The sequence below is a fragment of the Pipistrellus kuhlii genome, unplaced genomic scaffold (genome assembly GCF_014108245.1).
Source record: "Pipistrellus kuhlii isolate mPipKuh1 unplaced genomic scaffold, mPipKuh1.p scaffold_m20_p_7, whole genome shotgun sequence".
Lineage (NCBI taxonomy): Eukaryota > Metazoa > Chordata > Mammalia > Chiroptera > Vespertilionidae > Pipistrellus > Pipistrellus kuhlii.
The window spans coordinates 48,073,175-48,100,057 of record NW_023425573.1 but is presented as its reverse complement, the minus strand read 5'-3'; the positions used below and the strand labels follow the sequence as shown (position 1 = coordinate 48,100,057).

Here is a 26,883-nt window from a genome sequence, read left to right as displayed (position 1 = left end):
CTCATAAGAACTTTTTAATTCTTTGATTACTCTTAAGATAATGGATTTTTTTATCATTCTGTGCCATTTTTAAGTTTTGAAAAGAGTTAATGGTACAACCAGATAATGCATTTTTAGAATTTTAATTAGTATGTGTAAAAATGGTATATAAAAGAGTCAAATGGTATATTAAATGATATGAAAATCTTTTTCCCCTTATGTCATCTTATCCCTTTTTTTTAAATAATAATTTATAGTTTGTCAGCTATAATTTCAGTATTTTCCCCAGATTCTTTTTTTTTTTTTTTACATTCTTTTTTATAATTCAGTTCCCTAATCATAATGGTGTCAACTCCTAAGCAATGAGAGAGAGGAAAAAAGATGGAGGTGAAATATATTCAAACTCAGCTGAGAATGAAAGATGTTGTGAATACTACAAGTTAACTACCAAATAAATACCAGCATATTAACATTTTGAACATGGGTTCTGACTGAATTTTTACCTGTGGAATAAATAAAATAGGAAACATAAGTTCTTTACAAAGCAATTTACTTTTAGTTTGTTACTGCTCCATGATACAGAATAAAACTTAACCCCTGTGTTTATGCATACATGAGCTTTATGCTTGTTATCATTTACTAAAAATAAATTTAAGTTTTCTGCAAGATCAACGAATAGACTGAGAAACTATATATGTAGCACAGTTTTTTGGCGGAAGTCAGGGTACTCTTAAATTATCTAGTGTTAACACAAGAGTAAATGCTCTTGATAATAGGGGAAATGGTAATTCAATGTTTATTTTAGTGAACTTCCATTTTCCTCAACATGTAGAGCAGTTTACAGAATACTTATATTTTTCCTAAAGATATTTCAGGATGTTTCTTTTTTTTTTTTCTTTTTTTTTTTTTTTTTTTTTTTTTACAGAGAGGAAGAGAGAGGGATAGAGAGTTAGAAACTTGAATGAGAGAGAAACATTGATCAGCTGCCTCCTGCACACCCCCTACTGGGGATGTGCCCTTAACCAAGGTACATGCCCTTGACCAGAATCAAACCTGTAACCTTTCAGTCTGCAGACTGATGCTCTAGCCACTGAGCCAAACCGGTTAGGGCTTATATTAAATTCTTGAACCACTAATGACTAAAATAAATTGAGGTCCGAAATGTTGCAAAATGTAAGTTTCTGGCAATGTGGAGTTATAGGAGTTATTTCAACAAAAGGTTTTTACTGAATCCAATTATTTTACTTTAGGTATTTTGAATAATTAAGTAGAGCTTTTTCTAGGCATTGTATAGACACAGTTTTGATGTCATTTGCAAGAATACCAAGTGCACATTTTTTTCCATTCTCACCGGATGCATCAAAACATGTTGCAGTGATAAGCCAGACTCTGGTGTATGAGAGCATTTGTTTTAAGCTCACTTTTTCTCTATTGAAATTGACTAATACAAGTATAGACATCTCAGAAACTTTCTAGAAGATATTCTTGAACCACATTTTAAAACATTTTTGTTTTTATAGAAGCTAACATAAAAAGATTTGGGGGTGGGGCATTGTGGAATGGCATTACCCACAGTCATACTACCCTAACCCTGTCATAGCATCATTTTGACCAAAGAGTGTACTACATTGGGATTTTATTTTACAAGTCATTGCTCTTCTGGCTTCATATTTACACTTCCGTTCTCATCCCCCTTAAAATCATTCTTGATCATCCTCTTTTCTTTCAACAGCTTCAGAGGATGATTCTGAAGAAGATGGAGAACATAACAGAACATTTGATATTGCCTAACTTCATATAAGACAAATGGATGATCTCTTAACAAGTGTTTATTAAAACTGGCAATTAAGTATGAGTTAATTTTGTGGGGGAATGCCTATTAAATACATGATATAAGTAAAATGAATAAATATATATATACACACACACACACATACATTGCGTGTGTGTGTGTGTAATATATATATATATATATATTCATTCTCAAGTGTTGCTGAATTAAAATTCTACTTGCTGGACCTTTTAACATGGCCAGTTTCTCTAATGTTAATAAACTGGTAATCAAAAGTGTTTTTCTTTTAGGTGAGTGGGGAAGTATTATATTGTTTTAAATAAGCAATCCTACAACCCTTTTTTTTTGTTCTGATTATTGTAGTCATATTTATGAAAATGGTTCGTGTTTTAGCCCTTTGGTAGTGAAAAAAAAAAAAAGACTAAACTATGCTTTCAAAATAAAATGCCAAATGGCACCTAATTATTTTTTCTTTTAAAATGCCTTAAGTTGCAGTCTAATTTACATAATCATTTGCTTCCAGTGTTTAAAAAGAATGAGTAATGGGGAGTAAGTTATGAAGAGCATTATATTAGGTGTCCAAATTTACTTTAAATTCTAAATTTATTTAGTGGTAATATCTAATTTTTTAAAAAGTATATAAAATTAAAATGTATAAATGATGGATACATTTTTGTATTGATTTGAAAAATGCAGGTTATATTTGATAGGCCATAGTATGTAGATATTCCTTTAGGAATATTTCAGCTCTAAATTATACCAGAATTGCCAGTCAAGTGCTTTTTGGTAAAACGAAAATTATTGCAATCTCAAGTTAATGGAATATTTTTAAATCCCACATTCAAAGTTTAAAACACTGGTTTTCAGTATGTTTTTTAGTGTTGTCACTTCTTCGTAAATAAAAAAACCTGTTTGAATCCTGATCGTTTTTAACTGTTCTTATTAATCTGTGCATTTATTTAGTAGCTTACTATTTTTCACTACATTGGAGAAAAAAGAACTTTACCTTCACCATGAATAGATCTACACTGGGGCCATGCGTTGTGTATAGTACCAGAACAGTATATTTTCTCTGTCAGCAACATAGCACACACTCAAAAACACTTTCAAATGGTTTTAGGTTGAATAAAGTCTTAGGCCATGGCAACAAACTTCTTTTTCCAAATATAAATAAAAATCATGTAGTTTCTCAAATCTGAATCAACAGTTTGTTGGTCCTCATGTAAAACCTTGGCTCAAAATAAAGTATACTGATTGACTTTGTAGCTTGAAACATTTGCTTCTGGTGCTCAAAGTAGACTTCAAATCTTATAGCAAGAATTTTATTAAATTTTCAAATTCCATATCATACAAAAATATAAATGTTTCTAAAACATCTGCTCAACTTGTTAGTTTTGCATTCATTACCTTATGTAAAGCAAAAATGCTAATTTAAGAAGGCCAGTTTCCGTATCTATTCTGTGCGTCCTTAGGATTGTTTGAAACATTTATATTTTTACTAGAACTCAGTATGAAAACTAAAGTGTCTCTTTCTTTAACCCACAATGTTTTTTATTTGAAAAATTAAATGTTAAAAATTCCATTGGTATACATACAATTTTATAGTTGTTTTAAATGACAGTGACTTGAGCAATTTTTTTTGTAGTTCTTAGCACTACATATTTAATATTGTATTTGCTTCTGATATCTGTAAATGTAAGAAATATCATCCATTTGTTAGTACAAACTATGAACAAAAATGGGACACCATACACTTTGCTACAAAGATTGCAAATTTCTAGGAAAATGTAATGCCATTCTTTCTAGGTATCTGCCAAATTAACTAGGCCATAATCTTAAAGAAAGCAATTTAAACATTCTGAGTATAAACAAACATGCATATTATTTGTTAATAAAAATATAGATTTGAATGCTCCAGTTAATATGTTGACCTTTAAATAGAAATAAGGGCCTGTTTTACAGATGTTCTGATACATAAAGAAAATTAAGATTTAACATTTTACCAGAGTCCTCTAATAACTTGTTTGAAAAATGAAACAAACATGGGGGGTGGTGAGGGGTCAGTTTAAAACAGCCATTTTGCAAGAGGTGCCATTAGGTAGAAGGTAATCAAAATGAACAGAAGAAATTAGTTGTATGAGTATTGAGTGGAAGAGGAGGGGAGATTCTGGAGCAACACTAACCAGTGAAAGTGAAAATATTTTAAGTTGCATGTGAGTTGAGCACTTGAAATATTGCTAGTGCAATTGAGGAAATGAACTAAGTTATTTTTAATTCAAAAGCCACACGTTTTGTGGGTGCTACAGGTTACCATATTGGCCATTGTAGAGATTTGTGACAATAGGAGAAAGTATTAAGGAGGAGATTGGGACTGTTTTATTAAACTCCTAGAGAGCAAGAAGGAATTCCAGTATCATGTTCACTGTCTTTAGTATTACTTACCTAGAGGACCTGTGCATGTGAAATTCATGCTTGGGGGAGGGGTTGTCTCAGCCCAGATTGCACCCTCTGCAAGCTGGGTCCCCTTGAGGGACTGTCTATTTAAGCCCAATCCTGGACATCCCTCTCACAATCCAGGACTTCTGGCTCCCAACTACTCCCCTGCCAGCAGGATTGATGCCTAACTGCTCCCCTGCCAACCTGATTGCCCCTAACTGCCCTCCCCTGCTGGCCTGATTGCCTAGAACTACCCTTCCCTGCCAGCCATACCCTTCTAAATCACCACATGAAAAAATTTAAAGCTGGTTTTTAGTTTTTATTCTTCTTGTGCTTTAAGCTTTCCTTCAAGTAAAAAGTAACATTTAGAGAGGTGGTTAAAGCCACTAACATACCTTAAGATCATTCCTTTTTCAAATGCGATGAAGGATGTTACAGAAATAAGGATATATACCATAAAAACTCATGAGGTTTTATATTAAAGTCTTACAAGAACCATTGCCAACATATTTGATGTTTTAATCCGAGATTTCCGAAGTTTCAGTCAAACTGAACAGCATGTTCGTTTTCTTCTGCAACTACCAAAACACAGTCGTCGTTATAAGGTGATTGGGGTGCAGCTGAGAAAACTGTGGTGAAACCAGAATGCAAATTTCTTTTGTACAGGAACCAAACTATTGCTCCCAAAACTGTCAAAATCACTGTGCTAGCAATCACCAAAGCTGTTATCAAAATGTGGTTGTCTATAAAGGAAAAGACAAAAGAAAATATGGGAAATCAGGTTCATAAATTGCTAATATTGTATTGGGGGGACACTAATAATAGTTTCATCATGTAAATTTAGGGAATTTCCCACACTGTTGAGAAAATAAGATCAGGTTTATATTTTTTGCTTGAACACAACTGCCATATTTTAAAATTTCAGGTAAATTTTGCAATTCTCTAAGATTCAAAAATCCCTTTTTGTTTTTTGAATTTATTAAAGTAACTGTATTTTTGTATTCCTGAAGTAATTGTGTACAACTTTGCAGTTTTGGCTACCGAAACCTTGGAACTTTTCTGTATGAATTTAGTTCAATAATTCAAGCAAAAATCCCTCTGTTTAGGAGTCAGGAGGAGGACAGTGCTGTGAGGAAGGTAAATAATTTTATTTCATAGTAAAAGTAAATGAAGAGAAATCCCAGAATTGTTTATTCTTTAAAAATGTATTTTTGCATTGAGATTACTAAAATATTCTCATAACGCTCTTTTTAGCTGGTGCTTGTTAAAGTGAGACAGGCCGAAACTGGTTTGGCTCAGTGGATAGAGCGTCAGCCTGCGGACTGAAAGGTCCCAGGTTCGATTCTGGTCAAGGGCATGTACCTTGGTTGCGGGCACATCCCCGGTAGGGGGTGTGCAAGAGGCAGCTGATTGATGATTCTCATTGATGTTTCTAACGCTCTCTCCCTCTCTAAAAAATCAATAAAATATATTTTAAAAAATCTGTAAACTGCAAATGGGATTCTTTCATAATTAGTTGTTTTTATTAAACTTAGCCCATTTGTAGTATAGCATTCTGACTTGACCAGTGTAGACATACTACTATTATTTCAGTTTATTAATGAATCCTATCTAATAAAGAGGGAATATGCTATTTGACTACCACGCCCTTACAAAGATGGCAGCACCCACAGCCATTAAGGAGGGAATATGCTAATTGACTGCTACGCCCTCAAAGATGGCAGTGCTCATTCCTCAGTCCTGCCAGGGCACAGGCAAGCCTCCAATGGCAACTGCCCTAATACCCAGAGCTGCCCAAGTCTTAGGTAACCAAGGCCAGCCTAGGCTTGCACTACTGCCAATGGCAACAGCAGAGGTGTGATGGAGGTGTCACCGTCCCCTGATGCCAGGGTTGCCTCCTGGACTGAGAGGTGGCAGGTCAGGCTGAGGGACCTCCTCCCCCTCCAGTGTATGAATTTTCATACTCTGGGCCTCTGTATAATAATCAGTAATAACCACTTAAGTGACTATATAACAACTAGAGGCCTGGTGCATGAATTCATGCACGGAGGGAAAGGGGTGTCCCTCAACCCAGCCTACATCCACTCCAATCTGGGATCCCTCTTACAATCCAGGACTGTTGGCTCCCAAAGGGAACCAAAAAAATAAGGGCAAAAGACTTGAACAGGCATTTCACAAGATATTGGAATGGCTGATAAACATGGTAAGTGCTCAACATCATTCTTTATCAGGGACTTGAAAAATTTAGTAATTACGTACCCAGTTGAATGGTAAAAATTAAATAGCATGGTAAGTACCATCCTGGGGTTGGTAAGCAAGTGGAACTTGTATACACTTGCAGTAGGAATGTAATGTCGTTCAGCCACTTAGAAAAATTACTCAAGCCTAGCCAGCATGGCGCAGTGGTTGAGCGTCAGCCTATGAACCAGGAAGTTATCGTTAGATTCCTAGTCAGAGCACATGCTTGGATTGCGGGCTGCATCCCCAGTGGAGGGCATGCAGGGGGCTGCTGATCAGTGATTCTCATCATTGATGTTTCTCTCCTCCCTCTCTCAAATGAATAAAAATATATTTTTAAAAACTCAGTGGTTTCTAATAAAACTGAATATATTAGCTACCTTATAACCTTGCAATTCCATTCTGGAATATTTTTAAACATAAAATTGTATTTTCTCATTGAATTTTATTATCTATTTTTGTTGAAATCACTGCAACCTTTTGTTTAAAGAAACCTGACCTCAGTTATAATTCATGAAGCATCTCTTTTAAAGCTTTATTCAATGAATTTTCGAAAGCTACAGGTAATTACATGGTTCAAAAGCAAAATTATACAAGGCAAACAATGAGAAATCTCCCATTCTGTCTCCATTCTACTCAATTCCACTCAATGAAAATGAGACTATAGGTCCAAAGAAACATTTGAAATTTCATAGGCAGCTCTATCATATCAGTGCTAAACTAGAAATGATCTAAATACTCATAACAAATAGAATTGGCAACTGGTCCATTTATAAATACTACGTAATAATAGAAAAATTATATATGTACATACCTATGTGTGTGTGAATATATATAACAAACATGGATGAACTAAAATTCCTGAGTGAGAGCACCAGAGTTAACATTTATGTGAAGTTCAATAAAAGCAACTATACTTGGTGATAGAAGGCATAGTGTTACCTGTGGGGTGGATGGGAGTGGGGTGGACATTCATGGGAAGGAGCATGATGGAACAGTTTGTGTGATGGAAAGGTTCTATATCTTCATGGTATACACAGTGTATACATGAGCAACCACCAAGCTGTGCATTTAAGATTTGTGCAGTTTACCCTGTTATTTATACTTCAAAATATGGAGATGAAAACTATACTATCCAATTGGCAAAAATCCAAAAGTCAATGGTATGATATCAATATTAATAGAAGTTATATGTTCACTTTTAGTGTAGCAATTACATTCAGGTAATTCAGATAAACATTTTTGTGCAAGATGAAGATGTTTTTGTGCAAAAGGATTCACTCTATAAAAGAAAATGTCTGGAAATAACCCAATAATCTGGAGCTGGTTAAATTCATACAATAGAAACGTAAATAACTATGTATATCCATTCAGTGTATGTAGTTGTAAAAAAGGATCAATCTATAGGTAATGATATGAAGAAAGACCTAAAATATACTAGTGAATAAAAAGGGGCAAACTAAATCAAATATCTGTTGCTTACTGGCAAAAGAAACACTAGGCAGTTGAAGAAATGGAAATGATATCTAGTAAAGATAAATGCAGGATGAGGAAAAGATGGGAGACAGATTTTCCAGAGTTTGCGGTATACAGTTTTGCTTTTGAACCATGTAAACACATATATTAACGTCAGCTTTTTAAAAGTGTGTTTAGAAAGCCCTCAAGACATATAATTACATCTGAGGGGAAATTTTTTTGAACAAAAGATAGTCATTTCCCTCAAAAACATATTGGAGTTCAATGAGAAAATTTGGTGTTTTAAAAAATGTTCATTTCATAATTGCAGTTAATCAAAGAGACCTTTCTATATTTGTATAAAAATTGTTCTACTTTATATTAAATAACTTTTAGAGAGGGTCACTAGTGAAAAAATTTCAAGAAAAGATCATTACATACCTGATAAATATTTCTTTTCATATGGAACTAAAATACAAAAGAAAATTAAAATTTTTAATATTCTAAGATTGCCTTTAAATACTTTCAAAGCAGTTAAAAATAAACCCTTTAATAGCTTAATAGTATCCATTTCTATTTCTTAGTATTGCCTTTATCTGTTTTGAACTTAGTTTTTAATAAAAGATGTAGAGATCTTACAAAATGCATTAGTTCAGTAATAGAAAAAGAATGAGGAGTCTCAAGAAAAAAATGAAGTGAGTCAAGTAAGAGGAATTTGGTTGGGAGAGTGTAGAAAACATTAAAATTAAAGTACACAGTTGTAACTTTTTACCTCATTAGCATGGATTTACTCATGATATATGATGTTTCAAAGTTATAATTTAATTAAAAATTTGGTTTATATAATGGTTCCCTAAGGCACAGTAAATGAACAGCAAAAAACAAAAACTCAATAAATACTGGAAGTTGAATGCTACTCTCATAAAACTATGACAAATTTTATATAATTACTATAAAACACTAGTCAAGAACTCTGCTGAAGTAAGTAAAATATATCTAGCTTCAGATATCAAGAAAGAAAATAATCAGAGGCAGATGTATAGTTTTGGTTTACAGTTAAAGTAGAAGGAGGTTTTACTAAAAATGCTAAGTAGAAAATGGCTATCTTTATTTCACACACTCCAAAATTATATTTTGAAATTATAAGTGTCTTTAATGAAAAAAAACAATTATTTCTAAAACTTAGAACAAAGTTTATGTAATGTTTAATAATAACATCAAAATGTTGTGGGTCAGGCCCTGGCTGGTGTGGCTCCGTTGGTTGGAGTGTTGTGCACCAAAGGGTCGAAAGTTCAATATTGGGTCAGGGGACATTCCCAGGTTTCAGGTTCCATCCCTAGTCGGGAGGCACCCATTGATGTTTCTCTCTCTCTCCCTCCCCCCCGCCTTTCCTCTCTAAAATCAATAAATAACATCCTCTGGTGAGGATTTTTTAAAAACTTTAATGTTTTGGGTCAGGATAATTTTATTCACCAGAAAGTATTGTGATGGATCAGAAGAAAACTTATACTTTAATCCAGAATAAATTATAAACTACAATAAAAATTTTCTTTGCCCAAAGAAAAGATATTCATTCTTGTACAGAATCAAATTCTTTGTAAACTAACATTAAAATCCTGAAATCTGATGTGCAGGAGGCAGCTGGTCGATGTTTCTCTCTCATTGACTTTTCTAGCTCTCTATCTTTCTCCCTTCCTCTCTGTAAAAAATCAATAAAATATATTTAAAAAACAAAACAAAAACAAACTTCTAAGGCCCTGCTCTTTTCCTTTTTCCTTTTTTCTTTTCTCCTTTTCTTTTCTCCTTTTCTTCTTTCCTTTTCCTTTTCCTTTTCCTTTTCCTTTTCCCTTCCCCTTCCCCTTCCCCTTCCCCTTCCCCTTCCCCTTCCCCTTCCCCTTCCCCTTCCCCTTCCCTTTCCTTTCCTTTCTATCCCTTCCTTTCCTTTTCTCTAATACATTTTTTGAAATTGATTTCAGAGAGGATGAGAGAGGTATAGAGAGACAGAAACATAAATAATGAGAGAGAATCATTGATCAGCTGCCTTCTGCATGCCCCACACTAGGGATTGAACCGGCAACCCAGGCATGTGCCCTCACCAGGAATTGAACCATGACCTCTAGGTTCATAGGTCTATACTCAACCACTGAGCCACACTGGCCGGCCTCTACTCTTTTTCTTAAAAGTATTTTTAAAGGGAAAATTCATTTATATTTTTATGTACATTTTATATTTTTGTATATATAAAAAAAATGGAGTCAGCCATTTTTTTATGATCTTGGGATGACCAAACCAGCCTTTGGCGCATTCTCTGTACTACTTCTGATGTTACTTGTGGTGTGCCTATGTTCATAATAATCTCAAGTGAGAAAAAAACCTTGTAAATAAAAAAACAACAACAAAAAATAAATAAATAAAAATAAAATCCTGGAATCTTCTTTCACCACTTCCACTGTTAAAATCACATGCTAAGGGGCTATGAAAATTCCTCTGAAATTTTGACCTCTTACAAGCTCTAAGAATAAGCAGACAGAATAAAAGTATGTTTGGTTCAAAACAAGCCAGTCAGAGAAAGACAAGTACCACATGATCTCACTTATATGTGGACTCTAATGAACAAAATAAACTGACCAACAAAAAAGACCCAGATATTGAAGCATGGAATAGACTGACATCTTTCAGAGGGGTGGGGAGAAATTAACCAATGAATTTATATATGCATATATGCTTATATGCATAGCCCATGGACAGACAATAGTTAGGGGAAGACCAGGGAAGGGAACAAGGGAGACATCTCTTTATGTGGTTCACCTGATCTGGCTCAACCTTTGAAATGTAAGAGAATTAATGCTTGACTTCTAAGAGATTTGGGGAACAAACCACCCTAATATAATCTGAAGTTTTATCCCCTCCCCTGAGGCATACTTATCTCAAAGAAAATTATTTCAAAACCATCTTTCCCACATCTTTTAAGATTGGGAAAAGGTCTTCAATTTTACTTACTAGCTGCTTTACAAAGGGCTCCTGGCACAGAAGAAACTTCACAATTTCCTTTTTTCCATTCACCGGTCGTGGTGTGCAAAAAGGCACAGGTGTCAACCAGATCTTCCTCTTCATCTTCATCTGTCCACTTACCAAAAGTCATATTTGACTTATCAAACCACTTGAAACTCTGATCTGTCAGTAAAGAATATTTTCAACATTATCAGTATAAAAGCCAAAGGGTCTAGGATTAAAAGTAGAAAGTTAGAAAGGTATGTCTAGTCTACACATTTGGATTTTAATTAGAAAAGAAACATATCCTGTGTACAGGTCAACCAAAGGTATCGGTTCAAGAAGGTTCTGCAGATCTCATATTTGTACAGAAAAAACATATTAGTGGGAAATAGCCAAGAAAATAAATTATTAATAGTAACCTTAATAATTTCATTTTGAAAATATTTATGTATTTTCTATTTTCTACAGTGATAATAAATACATTTAGCTGTCCATCTGTATCATAATCACGGACATTGGTACTGATTTTTATAATCCTACCATATTACAAAATTGCTGAACCTAGAACCACATTTTAATCCAGGCAAAAGAACCGACTTTGATTCTCACATGTGAAACACATTGAGCTGCGCAGGGGAAAGCTGTGGGTGACGCTGAAACTACAGTCCTTGGACACCAGAGGAAACACCACCTTGAACTAGGTAATTAAAGAATATAAAGAAAGTCACCAGTTTTACTAAAGTTAAGGGGGGGGAAAAGGATATATCTCAAGATTAATAGCACTTACCATCAGTGTCAAAAAACATGCCTAGTAGGATATCATCTGGGCTTTTCCATTGTTTTTTTAAAGTGTCCAGTATAAAAGCATTTTCTTCTTCATTGTGTATGCTTATCATGTCTGCTCCTAAAATCATTTTAGGTAGGAAAAGAGTCACCATCTTCCCAGAACCAATGAAAACCAAATGAAGTATATAAAATTATATAGTATTAAAATACATAATTATATTTTTACATTTTTAATTTAGCTTTAAAATATGCACATCTGAAGAGCACATAATCACTCATGAGAAAAGTAAAATAAAGTGATGTAAATTGAGCAGAATCATTTTATACTTTATTTCATTCACCTATAGTTGGTAATCTCATTATCATGAAAACAAACATCATGAGGAGGCTTGAGCAGTAAAACACATTTAATGTATCTCTCAACTTTTTCCCACTGTCCACATTAACGATCTTGGGCCCTCCTATCCTCATTTCACAAGTATAGAGGGGAGAAGCTCTAACCACACTCAGGAGACCTGCAAAGGAGGGCAACTTGCCTCAATAGTCCTAAGACCTAGTCAAGTTCAAGTAACAAGCAGCGACTCTGATTTACCTCACTTACCTGGCCTTCATGCTCCTGCTGCCCAAAGCCCGTTCCTTCCCATATTTTCCCTGGTTATCCTTAGAATAAGTCCTGGCAAATGACAAAGATGGTCCCTGATCATCCCATCGCCAGTCATTGCTACCCCCTCAATGGCCCTGCCCCCCCTTGCCCCCTCCCTCTGCCTGCTGCCACCCATCTTGGCGCCGCCCACTCACTGGCCCTGTCCCCTCCAACTGGTTGGACAATTTGCATATTAGGCTTTTATTATATAGGATATAAACCACCATGTAAAGATAGTTTCAGGGAAAATGTGGATTATATAACTTTTTTGTCTAATATCCATATGCAAATGTTTATTAAAATGTATTTGCTTGGAGATGGGGAGTCTTGGAGACTTAACCAAAATGTTTTCAGTCATTACTTTTCCTTGAGGTAGGGCAATTTAGGATAATTTTGTTTCATTTAAAAAATCTTTGCATGTGTTTTTCTAAGTTTTCTACAGTGATCGTGTCTTAGTTGTATAATTAAGAAAGAACTTTGCAAAGAAAAATAAGACTGACATTAAAATACTTAGTAGTATTTTAATTAATCCCAAATCAAGATTCAGCAAGATTCTCTAGTTTTAACAACTCTGTGATGACTTTCTTATCAGTTCCACCAGCTGTCACCTCCTGTCTACTGAATGTCATATAGACTTTCAATCTGTTTTACCCTAGTATTTTCTTACTTATAATTTGAAATGTGACCAAAAATGCCACATTAGAAAACTCCTTAAGAGAAATACTTTACCATGTTACACTTTAGGCATAAGAGTTGAGATTAGTTTTTTATCATTTTCTCTGACCTTATAGCAGCCAGTGGAATCCAAATTATTTTTAACATTTAACCTAATTAAGTACTGTACACTTAAATTACTATGTCATTTTCTTCATCAAATGACAGCATAAGACCTTGAAGAATACATGCACACAAGCAATTTTTTAAAATGCATTATTGGTGACACTACCTGCTGAGATGTAATTTGGGTTTTTAATTCTTTTTATGGCTAATGACATAGCTCATAGATCACAAAAAAGGAAAGATTGAAAATACTCATTTTTTTCTATTGTATTGATAATATATAAACTTAGGTTAAATGCTGCATAATAAGAAACACTTTAGCCCCTCACAATTATTTTCCTAAAGGAATATTAGTATCAAGAAAAATGGAGAGGTAACATCAAGTAAATTATAACAAAACACAGGGAATATTTCTAGATATAGCTCTTTGCAGCTTAAAAGGTAACAAATCACTTATTGTGTATTTTAGTTCTAGTACATATCCTTAATGATATGTTTATGATATTATTTTGTGAGGCTGTGAAGATTTAATAAATCGAAATGTAAATATTCTAATAGTCCTTGTGCTTTTCTTTTGCATACATAGCAAACACTGAATTAATGTCCACTACTGCTCTAAACCAAAACACGATCCTATGCAAAAATAAGAAACAGCAATATAAACACATTTTAGCTAATTTTCTGGCTCACCAATGAAATGATTATTTCCATAGTGGAAGTACATAAAAAAGATTATCACATAAATGGTGAGAATTGTATAAGAATTTTTTTTTAAATTAGTAAGAAAAGCTGAATTTATACATTTTAACTGGGTTTAAAATAATTTAATTTATTTTTTCTTTTGACACCAGACAAATTGTATAAGCAAATTTACATACAACAATTTAAAATTCCTAAATGGTTTCCCAGTTTGAGCAAGTAGAGTTAATGGACTCTGAAACAAGCCATAAAGTTGTTGGGTGTTTTCAATTCTGTTTTGCTTTGCTAAAGAAAAATAGCAAATAGAGCTAAACACAGCTGAGTCATAGAGGAAGTCAGTCACAAGTATTAAGTATGCCTCTGTGTAGTAAGCAGCTGCTTAACTGCATAAGTATTAAAGCTGGACAATGAACTTCCACCTTGTTCATACAAACTAATAAGAGTATAGGAACCTGTCCTTTCTTGGCTCTCGGCCTCCAATATCATTAATTTCTGCAACTGAAATCTGGTTTATGTCTAAGTATCTCTATATATAAAGGCCTATCATGCAAAGTGTCCCCTCAGGAGTTTGACCAACTGGGAGTTCAATTACTCGCTATGACGTGGGCTGACCACCAAGGGGCAGTGTAGAAGAAAGGAAGGCCCCTGCTGGCAGCCAGCAGCAGGGGAAGGGTGGCCCTGGCTGGCAGCTGGCAGCCGCTAGGGACTGGGTACATGCACAAATTTCATGCACTGAGCCTCTAATACCTAATAAAAAATGGTTTTCTTTCTTTTTATTTTGTTAATCCTCACATGAGGATATTTTTTTCCATTGTTTCTCAGAGAGAGTAGGAGGCAGGAAAAGGAAGAGAGAGAGAGAGAGAGAAAGAGAGAGAGAGAGAGAGAGAGAGAGAGAGAGAGAGAGAGAGAGAGAGAGAGAGGGAGAGAGAGGGAGAGAGGAAGAGAAACATTAATATGAGAGAGATGTTTGCCATCTGTACTACCCCAATCAGGGTAGGATGCAAACCCACAACCAAGGTACGTAGCCTTCACTGGAAATCAAAATCCTTTGGTGAGGGGAGACCCTTTGGTGTGCAAGCTGATGCTCTAGGTACTGAGCACACCAGCCAGGGCATAAATGATTTTCTTAAAAAAAAAAAAAAATAGTTGTAAAGGAAATTCCATTTTAAAATCTTATAAGACAAGAAAAATTCCTATTATTCAGTTTCCTTGAAATGAAACCAAATTTTGTTTTATTTTTATTTTTTATTTTTTATTTTTTTTTCAAAGAGCCAGTGTTCAATATCATTTAGCAGGCAAGAGTTTTTCCAAAGGAAACAATAACTATGTATTAAGTACTATGTGATACTTACTAGAACTAAAAACTTCTATGCTTACACATATTCCTTCTATGATAAATAACTTTTATTTTAACTAAAATATTCCTAATGCAATTTGATAGCATTCTAAATGTTATACTGGTGGGCTGTCAGAAATTGTGTCTTTTAGGTAAAGGGCATTTCTTAATGCTAGAGTGATTAATATGCCTAAGTGAAAATTTAATGAAATGATCTATAGATCTCTAGATCTTAAAGAACAATAAAAAGCATGTTTAAAGAATCAAGGACTCTCATCTCACCATCATAGATATATCAGTTGAAAAAGATGCTAGTTTACAGCATCATAGGTTTTTAAGTCACTTTTTATTTTTCAATTACAGTTGAACATACAATATTAGTTTCAGGTGTACACCCCAGTGATTACACATTATTTAACTTACTAAGTGAAAATCCCAATAAATCTCATAACCATCTGACATTATACATAGTTAATAGAATAGTATTGACTATATTCCCTATGTTGTACTTTACATCCTCAAGATTGTTCTGCCACTACCAATTTGTACTTCTTAATCCCTTCTACTTTTCCACCAGTGCCCCTACCTCCTATCTGGTAACCATCAAAATGTTCTCTGTATCTATGAGTCTGTTTCTATTCTGCTTATTTATTTTGTTTTTTAGATTTAATTGCTGATAGGTATGTATTTATTGCCATTTTGGTCTTTTTATCCCCTTTTTCTTCTTAAAGAAGGCTCTTTAACATTTCATGTAATGCTGCTTTGGTGGTGATGAACTCCTTTAGTTTTTTCTCATCTCAGAAGCTCAGTATAAGTCTTTTGATTCTCAGTGATAAGCTTTGATGGGTAATCTAGGTTGCAGGTTCTTGCTTTTAATCACTTTGAACATTCTTGCCAATCCCTTCTGGAGTGCCAAGTTTCTGTTGGGAAATCAGCTGGAAGTCTTATGGGCGCTTCCTTGTAGGTAACTAACTGTTTTTCTCTTGTTGCTTTTAAGATTTTCTCTTTGTCTTTAACCTTTTGCATTTTAATTACAATGTATGTTGGTGTGGGGGCCTCTTTGGGCTCATCTTGTTAGGGATGCTTTGTGTTTCCTAGACTTGTATGTCTATTTCTTTCACTAGGTTAGGGAAGTTTTTCTGTCATTATTTTTTTCAAATAGGTTTTCAATTTCTTGCTCTCCTCTCCTTCTGGCACTCCCCCCTCCTGTCCCCTATGATGCAAATTTGGTACACTTGAAGTTGTCCCAGAGGCTCCTTACGTTATCTTCATTTCAAAGATTTTTTTCTCTTTGCTTTTGTGATTGGGTGGTTTTGCTCCCTTATATTCCAAATCGCTGATTTGATTTTCAGCTTCATCTACTCTATTGTTGATTCCCTATAAATTATTCTTTACATTAGTTAGTGTAACCTTCATTTCTGACTGGTTCTTTTTTTTATGGTTTCCGTGTGTTTTTTAGTGCTGCTGAAGTTCTCCCTTAGTTCTCAGTGGTGACTTCTACAGTTGAGATATCCCTCCTGATTTTTATCTACCACATGTGGGTGTGTGACCAGGCCTGTTCTGCATGTCCACCCCTCCTACCCGTCTGGATGTGGCTTCTTTGTTAATCCCCTCATTGTAGGGCTTCTGTTCAGCTATATTTCAGGCAGTTTTGAATGATGGTTGTCCTGTGGTTTAGTTGTAATTTTGATATGGTTGTGGGAGATTCTAGTACCGCATTTTCCTATGCCCCCATCTTGACTAGAAGTTTATATCATAGTTTAACTTTGAGCCAATGATGATCACAAAAATTAGAGGCTTAACAACAGGATGCACTATGAGCTAAAAAGTCAAATATATAAAGAGCACCCAAGTAGACCTTTTTATTTTTATTTATTTATTTCAGACCTTTTAAAAAATAACTTTTATTTGAAATATTTCACTGTCCTCGCTGGTTTGGCTCAGTGGATAGAGCATTGACTCTAGTCAAGGGCACATGCCTGAGTTGCAGGCTGATCCCCAGTAGGGAGTGTGCAGAAGGAAGCCAATCAATAATTCTCTCTCATCATTGATGTTTCTACCTCTCTCTCCCTCTTCCTTCCTCTCTGAAATCAATAAAAATGTATTTTTAAAAAATAATAAAATATTTCATGACATGAAGTTACAAATGTTTTCCCCAGAGAATTTTGAACATACCTTCTAGCAAATATCCTTTCTCTTATTTTTCTTTAATGCACACTTCTTTACCACAGTCTTACTTCATGGTCCCTTGTCACCTGATGTCTGCTCACACACATGCCTGTAATAGCACTTTCAGGCAGAACAACAGAGTGACCCAGAACTCTGGTGCTAAAGTCAGACACACCCTGGTTTGAATCATGGCTCTACTGATTATGACCTGTGTGACCTTGAACAAATAACTGAACTGAATTTCTTCTTTAAAAAAAAAAAAAAAATATATATATATATATATATATATATATATATATATATATATATTTCTTTATTGCTTTCAGAGAGGAAGGAAGAAGGAGAGATAGAAACATCAATGGTGAGTGAGAATCATTGATCAGCTGCCTCCTGCATGCCCCCCTCTGGGGACTGAGCCCACAACCTAGGCATGTGCCCCTGGCCAGAACTGAGCCTGGGACCCTTCAGTCCGCAGGCTGATGCTCTACCCACTGAGCCAAACCGGCTAGGGCCTAAATTTCTTCTTGGTAAAAGAAGGTTTGTTATAATAATTTAAGCCAATTATAATATATAGTGTGTTTAAGCATAGTGCCTGGCACAGAGCAGGCACTTTATTTAGACACTGCTGTTGCTACTGTTCTGCCACTCTGCTAGGACAGCAATGTGCGGTATAGCACAGAGTCCATGACCAACAACTGTCTTCCACCCAGTTCCACTGCCTGTGGCTTGTACAGTGCAGAATATGGTTATGATAAGGACCCAGGGAGATACAACTATAAACGATTGTTTTTAAAAGAAATTAGTAAACACTATTTACTGATTTCTGAAAGGCAAAATAAAAAGAATAAACTCCTTACCATGGTCAGTGCATTGATTTCTGACATCCTCTATGCTTTCTACTTTGATGTTTTCTTGAAGAAAAATGTAACAGCTGTCTTGGAACTGAACCCAGGTGGATGAAGGACAGTCTATGAGGAAAAAGAGAAACACTGTTCAGTAACTTGAAAATAAGAAATTCATGAATTCCTACAGATAAAAATATTATATTTTCACAGAAAAAAAAAAAAGGAAAGGCAATTACCCTTGTTAATTCAGCAACAAGGCTTTCAGTTTTTGTTAAAAAAAGAAATTGATGAGTGTGACAGTAATTTATTTTTCTCCATTATACTAATATATGATGGAAAAGAGAACTGAGCAAATGAATCTCTTCTGGTTTTACAGAGCTAAGTTCTAAGTCTCTGAGTTGCTTAGGAATTCAGACATAAATTATAGCATTATTGCCAAGGCAACAAACTATCAAGGAAGACAATCAGAATTACAAGCTCTTTTTAAGGTTACCTTTGTAGCATGCAGTAACAATTCCAAAAGTCTTAGTTTTACAAGATCTTTTTGTTAAAATTATACTTCCAAGAACAGAAAAGAAAACAAGTTGCTGGATTATGAATATTCAGACAAGTTTTCATATTGCACTGGAAAACAAGATTGATGTTCTTCTGAATGTTCTTAATTTATCACCTCAGCAAAGCAGATTCTTAGAACTATTTTTAGGAAACATAATATTTCTCTCCCTCTACAGCTGTGAGGTAGAGGCACATCTCCTTTGTTTCTATCTTGGACTCTCTTGTTGTTTATTATAAAGGTGTACATTTTAAAGCCTTGGTTCTAGAACTCTTCATTATTAGCATTATAAGCAAAATATGCCTGCCTGTAAGAGCTTGGTTTCAATGGCCAGAATGAATAAAGGATTCAAGGTATTTACTGAATTTCAGTGAATAAAGGAGCATAAAGCATGAATCTTCCATATTCTCTTAGCTCTATATAGGGAAAAGCACTAAGATTTTACATATTTTTAAGTTCTGTATATTTTATAATATTAACACAAACAGGATGCCCTGCTACAAAGATCAGAATTTAACAATCAGCTATGTTAGTCTAAACTCAGCAACTTCAATTTTACTAAGCTCAGAATATGGCAGAGACCAGGAGTTGTCTCTGGTACTAGATCTCAGCACAGAGTACATGACCACCAAGATAGGTTATTTTTCAGTCTTCCGAAAACTTCTGGATAATAAGGTCTGAGTAGAATGAAACATGTAAAATGTGCCCAACCAGTGTGGCTCAGTGGTTGAGCAACAACCTATGAACCAGAAGGTCATGGTTCGATTCTCAGTCAGGTCACATGCCCACTCAATCCCCCAGTAGGAGCCATGAAGGAAGCAGTGGATCAATGATTCTCTTTCATTATTGGTGTTTCTCTCTCTCTTTGCCTCTCTTTTCCTCTCTGAAATAAATTAAAAAAAAAATTTTTTTTAAGGAAGAAGTGTGCTCCTTGGGCCATATGTGCTCTTTCCCACTGGCTAGCATATAGTAAGCCATCTCATTCTATAAACAATGGAAGCAGCCTAGGAATAACAGGACAAGACAGAAGACGAAGGATCCTAGGTGGAGCCATCATATCACACTCAAATTGTGACAAGAAAGAAAAGGATCTCCTGTGTGGTTAAATCCACTGTTAATTCAGGTCACTGTCATAGCAGCTGGATCAATAACCTTAGTACAATGGGATACTTAAAATCATCCTGATGTATGAGACCCGAGTTTTTCCCTGGCTTCGTACTGCTGGCTGCTACTTCTCCTCCTCCTCCTCCTCCTCCTCCTCCTCCTCCTCCTCCTCCTCCTCCTCCTCCTTCTTTTAATATATTTTATTGATTTTTTTTACAGAGAGGATGGGAGAGGGATAGAGAGCTAGAAACATCAATGAGAGAGAAACATTGACCAGCTGCCTCTTGCATACCCCCTACTGGGGATGTGCTCACAACCAATGTAATGCCCTTGACCGGAATCGAACCCTGCAACGCTCTATCCACTGAGCCAAACCGGTTTTGGCAACTGCTGGCTTCTTTTAGTAGTAGTTAAGCCATGCAAGATGCATGAGCATGAGGGTAGTTCTAAGGTACAATTTATTTATGTACGGTTTTTTTCTTTCCTGCTGTTTTAGAGATACTTGCATTACACTTGTGACTGACAACCTTGGCTTGAACTCCTGGAAATCTAGTACTTTCCTATAAAGGTAGCTTAAAGGTAGTTGAATAGGGGTGTTTTAGTATCAAACACTTTTCTTTAGGACAATGCCCTTACTAAAATATTAAGTAAAACAAATCTCTGGCTATAAAATTGTATGTGCAACATTTAAGAAGCAAGGAATTCCAGAAGGGTTCAGGAACTGGACAGACCAGACACCTTTACAGGAGGAGGGTTCAGGGATGCCTTAAAAACAACGTGCTTGGCCGAAACCAGTTTGGCTCAGTGGATAGAGCGTCAGCCTGCGGACCGAAAGGTCCCAGGTTCGATTCCGGTCAAGGGCATGTACCTTGGTTGCGGGCATATCCCCAGTGGGGGGTATACAAGAGGCAGCTGCTTGATGATTCTCTCTCATTGATGTTTCTAACTCTCTATCCCTCTCTCTTCCTCTCTGTAAAAAATCAATAAAATATATTAAAAACAAAACAACAACAATATGCTTGGTTGAAAGTCTGTAAAAGAGCAGCTAGATCCCCTTCCTGAGAAACAGTGCTCAATGATCTCCCTTTCACTACACACCTCTGCTGCCTTCTTCAAAAGACTGGTCCTTAGAATGAAAAACTTTTATTTCTCCAAAACCACTTCCAGATCATCAAACATTATTTTTGTCTGCTCATCCTTGAAGGTCCAGGCCATCCATGTATACCACCATTGCCAAGACATCGCCACTGGAATTGATGTTGCTTTCTCTTCTAAAACACCATCCAAGGCTGGGTAAGGTACCAAGAGAAACTTGTCTTTGAAGTCAGACTGACAAAGGTTTTTATCTCCATGGTGATACCTTGGACAGCTTATTTCCTGTGTTTCCTCAAGAAAAAACAACCTCCTTGGATTGTTGTCAGTTTAGGTAGGCATCCACAAAACTATACAGCATAGGGCCTAATTTAAGGAAGGTGCTCAAAACATAGTTTCCATTAATATGTCCATGATGAGTATCCTTACCCACTAAACAGTGACCTTTCTGACAATAGGGACTTATTCTTAATCTTTGGATCTCCCATGCCTCAAAAAGCTCTTGGGCTATAAGAATTTAAAATACTTTGATGAATGAATGAATCCCTCTCTTCTTCATCCTTAAATAGCTTACTTTATCATCTCTTCAGCAGCGTCACACACTCTCTAGTGTATTCATCTTTTTCTTCCAGAAGTATGATAAGTTTCTGATACCCTGTAATATAACTGGATTGAATGTGCTGCCAATTCTACTACTTTTACTAGCATACTTTTTTAAAAAAGTAAACTTTTTATTGAAATACATCATACAATGTGTAAGTCATAATTATACAGCTTGACTTTTCATAGAATGGACATATCCATATAATCATCAGTGAGATAAAGAAACAGATAATTAACCCCTTTTGGTCATTGCTTTCCTCCAAAGGTAATCACTATCCTAACTTCTAACACCATAGATTAGTTTTGCTGTTTTTGAACATTGTAGTAATGAAATCATGCAGTATTTAATGAATCTCATTAAAGTAATGTTTATCAAAGAAGCCAGACACAAGAGTAACTCCTGTGTGTCAGCCAGAATGGGCAGTGCTCAGGGGTAAGGAGAAAGGGCTATAGAGAGGAATGAGTCAGACATATAAATATGACATATATTACAAGTGTATGGTAGGCAAAATGCATAAAACTATTAAAGAATGAATAAATCATGTACGGAATAAGGGATATTTTAGAAAGGAGGCAATATTGGAGCTATGACTCACAGGATAAATGAGTTTGCTGTGCAAGAAAGGAAAAAGTGAAAGAAAAAACACACATTCCAGCACAATGACAGGCACCTAGTAACTAGTAAGGGGTCAAATATTCTTTGACTGAGTAAACTAGGCAGGTCTCTCCCTCCTCCCCCTTTTCCCACCAGATAATAGTTTCTATATTAGAACAAAAAAAGAAAACAGTAATTTCCCAGATGAAACTCAAATAGAAAAATCACAGGGCAGATATTATGAATTGCAAACAAGAGAGAGAGAGAGAGAGAGAGAGAGAGAGAGAGAGAGAGAGAGAGAGAGAGAGAGAGATTTGTTGTTCCATTGTATGCATTCATTAGTTTTCTTTTTTTAATAATATATTTTATTGATTTTTTACAGAGAGGAAGAGAGAGGGATAGAGAACTAGAAACATTTTCCCAATATATTAAGAAAATATCTGTTAATTCCTATTTTGTTAATTTATTTTATTGATTTTTCACAGAGAGGAAGAGAGAGGGATAGAGAGTTAGAAACATCGATGAGAGAGAAATACTGACCAGCTGCCTCTTGCACACCCCCTACCGGGGATGTGCCCGCCAACAATGTACATGCCCTTGACCGGAATCGAACCTGAGACCTTTCAGTCCGCAGACCGACGCTCTACCACTGAGCCAAACCGGTTTCGGCTAGTAAAGTAATTTTAATGATGAAATGGGTTAGGGTAGTATATATAAAATATATGTATAGAAAGAAAAGACTATGTAAAGCTAAGGTTACAGAGTTTTGTTCATAAAGGCCTAAATGTTCATGTAATTTGGGAGGAACATAGCTTTTACTATCATTTTAGATAATTTTTTTGTACTTTTAAGAAGAAATACATTCAAAACTAATTCTGGGGATAAAGGAAACTTCACATGCTTTCTGAAATGTTGGATATTGGGCTACTGTGTTACATTTTTCCTTATAAAGGACCAATTGTACCATAAGACTCATCCTGCTTCTAAAATTTTTGATTTTTCCTTTCTTGGAGAAAGATTTACTCTGCCCTGATAGTATTAGTTTTAACATTATTGTAGCAGCTCCCTCTGATTGCAAACTGTCTATATGTGCCCTGACCAGGGATTGAACCTGCAACCTTGGTGTATCTCTAATTAACTGAGTTATCCGGCCAGGAGAAGGTGTTTTCTATTTAGATGGGATATTAGCCAATCTATTACTAAGTAGCAAATTAGCAGCTAAAATCAACTAAAAAGCTTTATTATTTCACACAGTTTCTCTGGGTCAGGAATTCAGAAGCAGCTGCTTAGCTGGGTGATTCTGGCCTGGGGTGTCTCATGAAGTTGTGGTCAAGATGTTGGCCAGGGCCACAGCCTCCCAGAAAGCTCACTCATGCAGATGGCGAGTTGGTGTTGGCTGTGGGTAGGAAGCCTCAATTCCTCACCACATGACTTCTCCACTGGGTTGCTCAAGAGTCAAGGTAAAAGTGCAATGTCCTTTATAGCCCAGCTCTGGGACTCACACTCGGTTATATCCACAATATCCTGTTGGCTATACAGGTCGGCCCTAATTGGTGTGGGGGTGAGCTATGCAGAGTATGAATACCAGGAGGTGAGAGTCACTTGAGCCAGCTTGGAGGCTAGCAGCCACAGATAAGCACTAAGAAGAAAAGTGAAAACAGAGAAGCAAGTACCTTAGTGTAGGGTAGGGGTTTGGGTTGCAATCGTAGAAAGGTCTTATTATAAGAATCACCTATAAAAAGTGATCTGAATGAGCTGAAGGAAAAAGCCATGCGAATATTTAGGTCAGAGAGAGGGAACAGCAAAGATTTGCTTTGAGATGGGAGTGAATGTGATGATGATAATGGTAATCACAGCAAATCAAAGAACATTGTTGAACAATTAAATAAGCAAAACATGTTAAGGCCAAAGAGAGAGAGAGAGAGAGAGAGAGAGAGAGAGAGAGAGAGAGAGAGAGAGAGAGAGAGGGAGAGGGAGAGAGAGAAAACTATAGGCAGGAAAATGTAAAAATTGTTGATTCACTTCCTCAAACCTCTCAGTTGCCTTCTCCATAGGCTCATTTCAGCATTAGCAGAAACTCCATCTAGCTGATTCAGCACAGTACCCTTCTTGCCATGCCCCAGATCAGAGTGTCTGCCCAGGAACAAGCTTTACGCATTGCTCAAGTGATGCAGTTTTACTTTGAGAAGAATAATGTTCAAGTAGAGACTGGATACCCCCTGTGAGGAATGTTGGTGAGATTCATAGACTTCATGAGCAGAAGGGTAAATTAAGACTTTTTCAATGTTAACCATCCTTGCTATAATCTTGCCTCCCTAAAATATTGCCATAAGTTTTTAGGTTCTGTAAATATTTTCTATAAAATATCCTATATAATAAAAGGCTAATATGCAAATAGACCGAACAGCTCAACAACAGGAACAACTGAACAACTGGTCACTATGAGCTGCGCTGACCACCAGGGGGCGTGTGTGGAACATGGTGGGTGTTGGCCAGCAGGTGAGTGGAGGCACCAGACCAAGGCGGGATGCTGGTTGCTGTCATGGGCCCAGCCTCTGGTAGTTACTAAAAATTCTTTGCTCCCGCGTGCCATGGTCCTGCCTGCGATGACCTATGCACTGGCAGGTCATGGTTCAATTCTCAGTCAGGGCACATGCCTGGGTTTGCTAGCTTGATCCCCAGGAGGGGGCATGCAGGAGGCAGCTGGTCAATGATTCTTTCTCATCACTGATGTTTCTTTCTCTCTCATCATTGATGTTTCTCTCTTCCTCTCCCTTTCCCTCTCTCTTCCTCTCTGAAATCAATATAAATATGTTAAAAAAATAATACACCTAAAAAAGTCTTTATGGATTTTGTAACTTTATAATTCTATTTGACTTAACTAGTGCAGAATTTTAGGAGCCTGATGAGAAACTTAAAAGCTTGTACTTAATGTAACTCCAAATGTTTCTATATGGTTTCTCTGCCTAACATTACCTTTGACTGAAAGAAGAAAATGGCATGTCCACAGGAATATTGTGCATTCCTGGCTAGCTGCCATAGAACTCTCTGTTCTGTTATTATTTCTTTTTTTGAACAATCAGGCACAGAATAAGAGGAAGTGATCCTTGGGACATACTTGTTCTGAGTGTTAACAAAGGAAAGGCAAAGATTATATATATTTTTCCTTTGTCAGTAGTAAGACCTTTGCCCCTCTCCCATTAAGATATGAGCTGCGTCATTTACCGTCCAACAAGGGCAACGGTGGCAGAGACAGAGGAGGAAGAAGAGGAGCCCTTTATCCCCTTCACTGTGTGAGGAGGAGGGAGTGGCTGGTCCAAGTCCCTGACTAATCTAGAGCCCAGTGTGCTGGGCTGCAGGATCTCCCTGAATCTCACGGAAATCCGGCCTCTCCGACACGCCATCCCCTCTCAACCCCACCCTTACCACCTAGCTTCCACAGTGCCCATCTCCGCCGTGTCCCTCATGTGCCTTCTCAGAAGAGCTGTCATGATATTTATTCATTGTATGGGGCTACCAGTCAGCGTTACTCTGCACCAACGAGGCAATACTAGCCCATTTTCGTAGAGAGCCAGTTTTAAGATTTACCCTCAAAATCTAAAATAACCCACAAAAGAAATGAAATATTTGATATGTGTTATAAAAATTGTCAATAACCAAATTGTAAAACTAGTTTTTAACACATTCATAAAAGCTTCTCAATAACAAAAAAAGTCCTGAAATAATATCTAGTTGCAATTTCACTTTTTCATTGGAAGAAAAATAAACAGTTATTAACATTTCAAATGCAAAAAACTATGTGAATTTTCCTTGAAACATAACTGCGCCTTCCACAGGGTCATAAAAAGTCACATCAATAGATTAAAATGACTTAAAGCTATAAATTCAACTAGAAATGAGTTTATAGCAGAGGTGAAATAATTTGGAAGAAATTACAATTTCATTACCTTCCCCTCCCCCTACTTTTAAAACCATTTATCTAAAATGTTTTTTTAAAAATTATAAATTTGAAAAAAGTACAGAGACATAAGTCAAAACAAAATAAGCAGAAACTGGTTTGGCTTAGTGGATAGAGCAGCCTGGGGACTGAAGGGTCCCAGGTTCGATTCTGGTCAAGGGCATGTACCTTGGTTGCAGGCACATCCCCAGTAGGAGGTGTGCAGGAGGCAGCTGGTTGATGTTTCTCTCTTGATGTTTCTGGCTCTCTATCCCTCTCTCTTACTCTCTGTAAAATAATCAATAAAATATATATATATAAAAGACTCCACGAGATAGTAAAGTCTCTGCTATTACAGAGCTTCCTCCTAGTAAGGGGAGTGACAAGCAAGAAAACAGTGAATAAGCAAGAATGGGGAGGAAAAGGAGACATCTGTAATACTTTCAACAAATAAAGGTAACTTTTTGTTTTATTATTTTATTATTTAAATTCTTTCTGGTTTAAAGTATTACAGGAATCTCCTTTCCCCCCCATTGACCTCTCTCTGGCCTCTCCCACCCCCCTCCCAGTACATACCTTCACCCCTACTGTCTGTGTCCACTTATTATACTCATATGCATGCATACAAGTCCTTTGGTTGATCTCATTTTTAAAAAACAAGATGCATTCAGACAGTATTAAGTGTTTGAAGAAGATAAACATGGGGATATGGCAAAGAACGTGGGGTGTTCAGGGAAGACCTGAGGAGGTGAACAGATGTGAATGATGTGGGTTAGGGCAGCTATGCCAAGGACTGGGAAAGGCGAGGCTGGTCTGGTTGGAAGAACCAGCAGGTGCCTGAGTCCCA

The 26,883-nt window shown here is 36.3% G+C and overlaps 2 protein-coding genes and 1 long non-coding RNA gene across 14 annotated transcripts in view; 1 reads left to right on the top strand and 2 right to left on the bottom strand.

The window, feature by feature from the left end:
- Positions 1-2,694, top strand: part of MARCHF7 (membrane associated ring-CH-type finger 7) — a 36,336-nt gene extending 33,642 nt beyond the window's left edge. For 9 of the 12 annotated variants that reach the window (XM_036421691.2, XM_036421695.2, XM_036421694.2 and 6 more), the window contains one exon: positions 1,712-2,694. In XM_036421691.2, coding sequence (XP_036277584.1) covers positions 1,712-1,780 — 69 coding nt within the window. In that variant the 3' untranslated portion in view covers positions 1,781-2,694. The remainder of the gene's footprint in view (positions 1-1,711) is intronic. The other 3 variants (XR_004985035.2, XR_004985034.2, XR_006740485.1) reach the window with 2 other exon arrangements.
- Positions 2,695-4,529: 1,835 nt separating this feature from the next.
- LOC118709530 (lymphocyte antigen 75) overlaps positions 4,530-26,883 on the bottom strand; it is a 120,716-nt gene continuing 98,362 nt past the window's right edge. Inside the window, exons 35-39 of the mRNA XM_036421686.2 lie at positions 18,165-18,275; positions 11,682-11,798; positions 10,901-11,074; positions 8,342-8,368; positions 4,530-4,950 (exon numbers count right to left, since the gene is read on the bottom strand). Coding sequence (XP_036277579.1) covers positions 4,748-4,950; positions 8,342-8,368; positions 10,901-11,074; positions 11,682-11,798; positions 18,165-18,275 — 632 coding nt within the window. The 3' untranslated portion in view covers positions 4,530-4,747. The remainder of the gene's footprint in view (positions 4,951-8,341; positions 8,369-10,900; positions 11,075-11,681; positions 11,799-18,164; positions 18,276-26,883) is intronic.
- Positions 18,475-20,638, bottom strand: LOC123651644. The gene is made up of 2 exons (XR_006740487.1): positions 20,587-20,638; positions 18,475-19,857 (listed from the first exon to the last, which is right to left on the bottom strand). It is a non-coding gene; the product is annotated as an uncharacterized LOC123651644 (long non-coding RNA).